The sequence below is a fragment of the Boleophthalmus pectinirostris genome, unplaced genomic scaffold, assembly GCF_026225935.1.
Source record: "Boleophthalmus pectinirostris isolate CB_2022bp ecotype Guang Dong unplaced genomic scaffold, ASM2622593v1 HiC_scaffold_15, whole genome shotgun sequence".
Classification (NCBI taxonomy): Eukaryota; Metazoa; Chordata; class Actinopteri; order Gobiiformes; family Gobiidae; genus Boleophthalmus; species Boleophthalmus pectinirostris.
This window is the reverse complement of record NW_026571070.1, coordinates 22100621-22110325: the sequence shown is the minus strand read 5'-3', so window position 1 is coordinate 22110325 and position 9705 is coordinate 22100621. Positions and strand designations below refer to the sequence as shown.

General features: G+C 40.1%; 1 protein-coding gene across 1 annotated transcript; it reads left to right on the top strand.

Moving 5' to 3' along the window:
• The first annotated feature begins 227 nt into the window (after window positions 1–227).
• Window positions 228–2094, top strand: zic1 (zic family member 1 (odd-paired homolog, Drosophila)). The gene is made up of 3 exons (XM_020935695.2): window positions 228–1170; window positions 1506–1669; window positions 1930–2094. Exons 1-3 carry the CDS (start codon window positions 228–230, stop codon window positions 2092–2094), a joined length of 1272 nt encoding a protein of 423 aa, XP_020791354.2.
• The last annotated feature ends 7611 nt before the right edge of the window (window positions 2095–9705 follow it).

Sequence of the window (9705 nt, the reverse complement as noted above, 5' to 3'; positions counted from 1 at the left end):
TGCGCCACAGGAAGATCAACCGCAAAAGACAATATCGCGTGTATACATGTTTGCGCGCGTGTGCTGAAGACGCGGCACCAAGAAAGGGGGGATTTCGCGAAGAGAAACAAGTCCGAACGGAAAGCGGTGGATTTTGAAGAGATAGAGAGAGGGGCGGGGAGGAAGAATATCTGTGTGTGAGTTGTTGATTTCTGCTCTCAGTCGTTTTGGGCGAGTCGACACTGAAGATGCTCTTGGACGCAGGACCGCAGTATCCCGCGATAGGAGTCACTACTTTCGGCTCCTCGCGGCATCACTCAACAGGCGAAGTCACGGAGCGAGAAGTGGCGTTGGGGATCAACCCGTTCGCGGATGGGATGGGCGCCTTCAAAATCAACCACAGCTCACACGACTTGGGCTCAGGACAGACAGCATTCTCGTCCCAGGCACCCAGTTACGCCGCGTTAGGACACCACCACCACGCGACCCACGTTGGTTCATACTCCACATTTAACTCCACACGGGACTTTCTGTTCAGAAATCGGGGGTTTGGAGACGCTGCGGGGCCACAGCACAGTTTATTCGCTTCTGGAAGTTTTGCCGGGCCACATGGACACTCTGAAGCGGCGGGGCACCTGCTCTTCCCCGGGCTACACGAGCAAGCGTCCTCGTCCAACGTGGTCAATAGCCAGATGCGCTTGGGCTTCTCGGGGGATGTGTACGGACGGGCTGAGCAGTACGGGCATGTCACCAGCCCGCGGTCCGACCACTATGCATCCACGCAGCTGCACGGCTATGGCCCCATGAACATGAATATGGCCGCGGCGCACCACGGAGCGGGGGCCTTCTTCAGATACATGCGGCAGCCCATCAAACAGGAGCTCATCTGTAAGTGGATAGAACCCGAGCAGCTAAGTAACCCCAAGAAGTCTTGCAACAAAACTTTCAGCACCATGCACGAGCTCGTCACCCATTTAACGGTGGAGCACGTGGGGGGACCGGAGCAAACGAACCACGTCTGCTTCTGGGAGGACTGCGCCCGAGAGGGAAAACCTTTCAAAGCCAAATACAAACTGGTCAATCACATCCGAGTGCACACAGGGGAGAAGCCGTTCCCGTGCCCGTTCCCCGGCTGTGGCAAAGTGTTCGCGCGCTCGGAAAACCTGAAAATCCACAAGAGGACACACACCGGTAAGGCAGTGGCATTTTCTACATAAAAAAAAATAACAACAATTGTTATCAATATTTAAAAAGCATTGTTTGGAGTAAAAAAATATTTTACATTTTTTATTTTTAAATAAACTATATTTATAATTTGCGTGTAAGTATTACTGGGTATATTTACACGGAAAATGATTATTCTAGATTTTAGATGTTTCTAATTATTATAGTTTATTTGTCATAATTTCACGAAAGTAAACTTTTGTGTTGATTGAACAGTAGCAGTAATAATAGTGTAATAAGAATAATATTTTAAATCTGCTACACGCATAAATTGCCTTTCCTAAATATTTTTTATGTTGTAGGTGAGAAGCCTTTTAAGTGTGAGTTTGACGGCTGCGACAGACGATTTGCAAATAGCAGTGATCGCAAGAAACACATGCACGTGCACACGTCGGACAAACCATATTTGTGCAAAATGTGCGACAAATCCTACACACACCCCAGCTCCCTGCGGAAACACATGAAGGTAAATGCATTGTTTTTTTAACGTTGGTCTTTTTTTATATCATTTGTGTGTGCATAAATTAATGTGTTGTTAGTAGATTTCGTAAATGTATTCCTTTCAAATCAGACAAGTTAATTTGCTTTGACACCCACTTTCTGTTTTTGCTTTGAACCGACAAATAAGATTAAGATCCAGATGACCTAAAACCTTTGTCTTTTATGCAGACGTCCTCAATTACAAATATTTCTAGGGTTTAACATGTGCCTCTGCCTTTTACGCAGGTCCACGAGTCGAGTAACGGGGGGTCCCAGCCCTCTCCCGCGGCCAGCTCAGGCTACGAGTCGTCCACACCGCCCACAATCGTCTCCCCGTCCACAGAGAACCAGAGCAGCAGCATATCGCAGCAGTGCACAGTCTCGTCCAATTTCAATGAATGGTACGTGTAAATATTTTAGAAAGAGACACTTCGAAACAAAAGACTGTTTTTTTAAAAGCCAGTGACATGGACTGAAAAACACATGGAGGCCCACGCGATCTTTAAGTCAGAGAAATGCATGGACAAAGGAGCCCCCCTTTTCCTCCATATTCCTTTATTTTTACGCAAAAGACTTGTCTAACGCATGCTCTGTGCGCCTCCAGGCCTCAATTTTTGTACATACGGATTTCACCAAGTTAAAATGTAATATTTTATTTTGTAAATATCACAGTTTAAGGGAATTTGTGAAAATGTGGTCCCTAGATATATGGAAATGAAGATAAGAATATTGCGATGATTTCAAAAGAATGTTCTAGTTGTGTACCAAATGTGAATTATTCAGTATTACTACAGTCTACACGTCGACCTAACCGACTCTTATTAGTATTAATGTGCTTTTGTAGCCTATTCAGTGCAACATTTTCGTCCAAGGTCCAGTTTGAGTAGCACAGTATTTGTTGTTATTTATGTCATGTCGATAAAAAGTCGTGTAGTGAAAGCCTGAAAACTTCCGTGTCAATCTGTTTATGTACGTGATAAATATAAACACAAAACTCTCTGTCAATTGTCTGAAAGGAAGTATTATTCCATGTAAGTAGCTCAATTTTCCATATTTATCCGCATGTAAAGGACCGTGTTAGAAAATGATCGGTATTTATGGAGAAATGCGCTCGTATGTTAAATTTAGTTTACATAAAATGTTTGGATACATTTCGTACTATATTAAAGGATTAAAAAATGTCAGAATGCATTGCGTTGGAGGTTCATTTTTGAGAGCTAAACGGAAGTTGCATTACATTGTTTTTGTTTTTGCATGTCGTGCGTACAAGTGTCTATTTCATGTTAGTAGTAGGGGGCAAGTCCAATGCTAAAGGTTGCACTACGTTCCAAGTTTGGTGACAGTAATAATACGTAAATTCACCCCCCTCGTGTTTATCCCAAATGAACAGCCCACACTTTGCCCTGCAGTGACGTGCAAATGAAATCGATTAATCACGCCGCTTGTTCCTCAATGTAAAGCCTAAAATGTGGCGTTAGTTAATTGTTGAAAGGGAATCTAATTTTCAAATCTTGTTTTTGGTTTTGATGCGGATTTATTCCTTGTGTGTGGAATGAGTCAGTGTTGGCCCCTTCATTGTTCCTGGTGCCGCGCGCTTGACCGCCCCATTAGGCAGAGATCACATCAGCAGCCGCCACTGATCACGCTTACGCCGTGCACGATCTGTCAGTCTGGACGCACACGCACGAGGCCAGGACCAAACGGCAATTTTAATACGAAATGTACACACGCCAGCATGGGATCTATATGTGCGTGCGCCTGCCAGTGTGCGTGCGCGTATCCCTCCTTTCTTTCTAAAATAAAAACAGCCACCATCTTAGATGATTTATCCAATCGCACTGAAATGTATTCGTATTTTCTTTTTTCACGGACTATTACTTTTGGAGATAAATGAAAGATGGTAATAAAACGACTTTTTCGACTCTATTTAACACTGTCTGTATGAGCTTCCACTGCTGATGCTTCACTGCTATAGACACACGTGCACGTTGCGCGCGTGCACCAATCTGAAGATTTATAGAAAGTGTTTCTATAGGGCTGTGGGGGAGTAAAATTGGTTTGGATGTTGGACAATTGCCATGTTTAGGGACCACTACATTATTATGAGAATAAAATATTCCATCAGGGCAAACATTTCAAGCAGAAAAAGTTAAACATATATTTGGGTAAAACAAATGTAAAAAATGTATACGCAACTTAACAGTTTGTACCAAAACTGAAAGTACTTTTTTTTTTTTTTATTTCCCACGGTCTTTTAAACTTGTGGCCGTGGCCAAAAGCAGCTGCGCCTGACGTGACAACACACGCTCATTCAAACAGCTCCAGGTTTAATTCGCACTTCACGCTTGTGTCACATTGCTTCAGTTCAGAAATATAAAACATTCGTAAAAAAATAAATAAATAAAATAAATAAATAAATAAATAAAACAACAGACAAGAGTCGGAGACAGGTTGCATCTCGTAGCTCTGAGGCAGCGGTGATTCCACATCAAATAGTAGCAGCAGCGTGGAGGCAAAAACACCCACTTTAGCATGTATTTACGCTCAAGTCTGGAAATGACAAACACTGGGAGAGACGTGTGGGGCGCAGGCGCTGCAGTCATGAATATTTATCAGCAGCACTTGTGGCCAGTAAAGCGAGCCCTACGACTGTGTTACCAAGGTAGACAGCGGCGTACATCACACATCAGGCCGAACACAGGAGATGGCAGCTTGCCTCTATATGTCCCTATGATGAAATGGTTTAAAACAGATGCTAGGCGTGTTTTGGCCGCACGTTCCACGGTTCCCTTAATGACTTCTAGGCGACGTCTTATTCCCACATCGGCAAACTGATTGGGTTTTGGATGTAAGATGTCCAAATAAACGCGACGACATTTTAGTTTTAGTGAACACACACACACAGCCACGTGGAAAATGGTGAAGAGCACAGTGGCCCGTGATGGATTAGGCGCACAATGCCAAGAGTCTGATGTGATGCCCAGCTGTTGTGAGAACTATCGTCAAGTTCTCGGTCTGTTTTAACCGTTACATTTCAAGAAACACACAACTTAGTGTATTTTCTTAGTGGTAATAGTTTTTGGGAGTTGTATAAAACTTAAAAGCTACGCCCCAAAGTTGCAAGTTATAAAATCTCTTGCACAATGGCATCCTACGGTGTCCATCTGCTGCGCGTAAAGAGCCGTACAGAAAAAAAAGGTCAAATTCGAGTCAAGTTTATTGCCGTGTAGACATTTCTAGGGGGGAAAAAACCCTCTGCGATAGAAAGCCATTTGTGCTGGATATGCCTCCATGACAGCTTTCTATTGGCAGCTTGTGACTGTAATGGGAGCCATCCATCTGACACCGAGGATTTGCATAGCCACCAATCACATATTGATTTTTACGCACATTTATTAATAATCTCTTCAAAGCAAGTGGCCTGACCAGGAGCAGTAACTGAGCTGGGCATATCAGATTGGGAATATTTGCAAACATTTTTAATAAGTAGAACAAACAAACAAAAAATCCAAACACACTGACTTTAATTGTAATGGAAGTTTATTTGTTTAAATTACAGATTAATACAATGATTTCTGTTTTGTCGTTTTACTATGCGTGCTAACAAATGTATCCCCAAATTAAATATTTTAAAATCAATTTCATATATATTTCCCCAACTGTAAAAGTCATGTTTTCTCTTTCTGTCGTGGTCTCCTTTGGCTTTTGACTGACTCTCTTTCTATTTAAGCGCATGGCTGATTGGGACATCCGTCTCGTGTTTGTCCCCTCGCTGGCCTCGGATGCGCCTTCGTTATAGTGAAACATAGGCTCACGGTGACCTACGTCGCATCAGTCGTATGGTGTGTGACACGCTATTAAGTGGAGAGAGCACTAGGGGGGAGAGGGATGGGGGGGGAGGAATAGAGGGGAGAGGGGGAGATTTGTGGAGGCGCTGACACCGTGTTGTCGCGTCCCCTTTGACGTGTCGCTAAATGAGGCCACTCCAATTAGCTCTTTGCGACATGGTGAGACTGCTGCACACCTTTACTGCCTCCCAGAGAGACCACAACAAAAACTAACAAATTCACGCGTAAATTTAATTATAAGTGTTTTAAAGCGGTGGAGATGAGAATGGAACGAACCAGCACCATCATCAGTTAAAAGTGCACGCTATTTTGGAAAAGACATCACCAAACACTTTAGGATCACAAAAATATCAAACTAAAACAAACAACACACTTTACAAAAATACAGAAATAAATACGTTTAGATTTAAAACTTGCTCTGATGTCGAAATCTGTTGACAAAATAGGCCACACATATTACAAAACAGAGAATAGGCCCATATCTGTTCTGTTTTATTATTTATTAATGAAAACAATAATTGCATTTACATATTGTTGATTGCTTCTCATGTGGTACGTTATCCAAAGTGTTACTCTTATGATATTAAGATTTTAATTAGGCTATTTCAAATTAACGATAGTAGTGCTTGCGTAACTTTCACGGGCCGTATTTTCTTTAACCCCAAAATGACTTCTAAATTGCTCCTGGTGGCTGTGTTTTTGACTGTAGCAGGCTATCAGGGCGCTGCATATGGGGCGTTAATGTAGTGTTGAGCCGGCAGAGGTCTTGTCGCTTACAGAGCAGCTAGGCGACATCTGCGGATCTGATGACTTCCATAATGACTCATTATTTTCGCAATGAGGATGTCCAGCCAAACGTAATCACTGACAGACTTCCACTTCAACATTCCGTGCCACCTTTTATAAGCTCCAAACACGACCATATGAACTCGTAATTGTGTTTAGTGGCATGTGGCATTTTAATTAAAGGGACATTAATATTACATTGTATTAAACGCTGCAGTTGCGTAATACGTGAAACTAAATACAGTAAATCTGTATGAGAAAGTTTACGTTCAATCTTCTTCACAACGGTAGCCTAGGTAGGGTAAAATATGGATAAAAATAATACAAGTTGGCAAATTTGGCCAAAGTTATCAAATATTATGCTTAATATAAAAATACAGAATCATTTCAAAAAAAAAAATAAAAAATCAAGTTTATGTTTACAAATCCAAAAAGTAAAACATGTCCAAAAAATCGAGGGTTTACAAACAATAAAAATAATGAAAACATAAAATTTAAGGTGCAGTTCATCGAAAAAGTACTCACTATGTTTTAACCTGCAACTACACAGTACAGAATTAAAGTGAGAACAACACCTTTGAGCTTTTTGTATACACAGTAAATAATCATGTTTGTTATCAGAAAATGCGTAGTAGTACAGTGCAGCTCATTGAAAAAGTACTCCCTTTTTTAACATACAACTCCTACGTGTACTTGCAACTACACAGTGTAGGATTAAACTGTTGTCAAAACCTGTGAACTCCTCATACGCACAATAAATACTGTGTTATAATAAAACTCGCAGTACAGTACAGCTCATTGAAAAGTACTTACTACGTTTTAACATTCAACTCCTTAAATGTACCTACAACTACACAGTATGAAATTGTACGACAAAAAATTTGATAGAGACAAAACCTGTGAGCTCTTCATACTCACAATAAATACTATGTGTGTTATATTAAAACTCGTAGTATAGTACGGCTCATTGAAAAAGTACTTACTACGTTTTAATATGCGACTCCTTAAATGTACCTTCAACTACACAGTATTTTTAACTTTATGACAAAAAATCTGATAGAGAACAAAACCTGGTGAGCTCTTCATACTCACAATAAATACTATGTGTGTTATGTTAAAACTCGTAGTATAGTACGGCTCATTGAAAAAGTATTTACTAGGTTTTAACTTGCAACTCCTTAAATGTATCTGCAACCTTACAGAATTTAATTGTACGACAAAACAAATAATTTGATAGAGAACAAAACCTGTGAGCTCTTCATACACACAATAAATAATAAACTGTGCTATTATAAAACTCGTAGTACAGTACAGCTCATTCAAAAAGTACTAATTTAAACATGCAACTCCTTGTACTCCATGTACCTGCAGCTACACAGTATAGGATTAATTTGTACGACAATAAAAATCGACAAAAAACAAAACCTGTGAGCTCTTCATATGCACAATCAATAATAATGTGTGCCATCAGAAAACTCGTAGTACAGTACAGCTCATTGAAAAAGTACTCACTATTTTAACATGTATTTCTTTGTGCCCCATGTACTTGCAACTACACAGTATAGGATTAAATTGGACGACAAAATATTTGAACTTGTGAGCTTTTCATCATATGCACAATAAATAATAATGTGTGTTATCATAAAAACTCACACAGTGCAGCTCATTAGTACATTTTACCATACAACTCTTTACTGCAACTGCAACTACACAGTATAGGATTAAAATGTATGAGAAAAAAATTTGACAGAGAACAAAACCTGTGAGCTCTTCATATACTTGATCCTTGGCTTGTCATGAAACGCACCATTGTTTTCCTATTGAACCCAAGCCTGAGACCTTCAAACCTTCCTCAGTGACAAGCAGCAATAAATACAGGTTGCTTCGCTTGCCCGGATTTTCAAGAGCATATATTTCAAACAGAAATATTTTCCATTTTCCCCTTTTCTCTCCTCATGTGTAAATCACTCCAGCAAAAACAAAATGTGTGCAATGAAACAAAGCAGATTCATAATTCGCTGGCTTAGATTGCTATAGCTATTCTCAATGTTAATATCCACACCATTTTTTTTTCTCCGCAAACATTTGGTGCGTTGTAATTGTTTTGGCTCACTGTTGTTCGGTTTGATTCTGGTAATGATACAGCATCCATCATCGGAGTCCACTGCGCAGTATGGCTCAATGTAGTTGTGGGTTTTCAAAGTGCTATCGTAGAAGAAGTGCAGTGTGGAGTTTAAGAATCCTATGGAGAAAAATGTGCACAAAGAAATGTTAAAACTGTGCCATTTTATTATGACTACAGCTTAATTGTTATGAGAACACAGACCATTGCAAAGGCATTGAGCTCTATCTTGCAATGCCTAGAATGCAGATTTAATGTAATAATATAGTTCAGTAGTTTGTATTTCCTTTAAAACACTTTAATCTCACAATAGCAAATTCAAAATGTAATATTTGATTTGAATTTTGTGTACATAAACTTTGTCAAAAATGTTAAACAAACCTCACTTCAACTTTGCACAGTACTTACCCCCACCGCAACTATCCAAGTGTTTATGAATGGAGAAAAAGTTGGGACAAATGCCATCGCGATAAAAAATTCAAAACAAAATTTTATATTGTCTGAATGTTGGAAAAGTCCTCAAATGCTGCATAGCACAGGAAGCTGAAACCAGAAATAATAAAGTTCTTTTTCTTAATCTTAAATCACGCCTGTTGAAGCGTACAGTCTGATGCAATGCGCTCTTACCTGGAGTCTCTCAACAGTTAGTCATTTAGAATTTCCTTGGCAGTGCGAAAAGAGAGTGATTAAAAGTAAAAAGCTGGCAAACAAAATGCGCTGGGTGGGATACCATCAGAGCCGCTCGCCTGGCAACGGAACCTCCTTCAGCAGCTGCACCAGCGGGATGCAGGTGGAAATGCAACTTTTAGCGCAGATTGAGCCAAGGCAGACCTGGCAACCCACAACCTGTGTGCTGGAGAGCCACAATTTACAGACAGCATTAGAGCAGCGTACAACTTTATGTTTTATGTTACAGTGGTATATTTACACTCAGCATAAAGTGAAATGAGGGGTGACAAGCTTTATGTGCATGATTTAAATGTGTAGACTTGTTGTTTTGAAAAAAATAATAATAAAAAAACCCTCAGACCTCAGCAAAGGCAGTAGCGGTCATGTCCTGCAATGGTGAGAGTTTTTTTTTTTACTTTTTGAGATGATATAATTTGACATGCTTGATCAAATTCCCGCTTTGACTTCTGTCGTATATGATTCAAATACAGTACATTTTATTTGTGGAATTATGTTTTATTAATATAGACTTTTTGAAAAATTGTGTGGAACACCCTCTGAACTCTTTTTAACTCTCTTGGCAAACAAAATCCAACT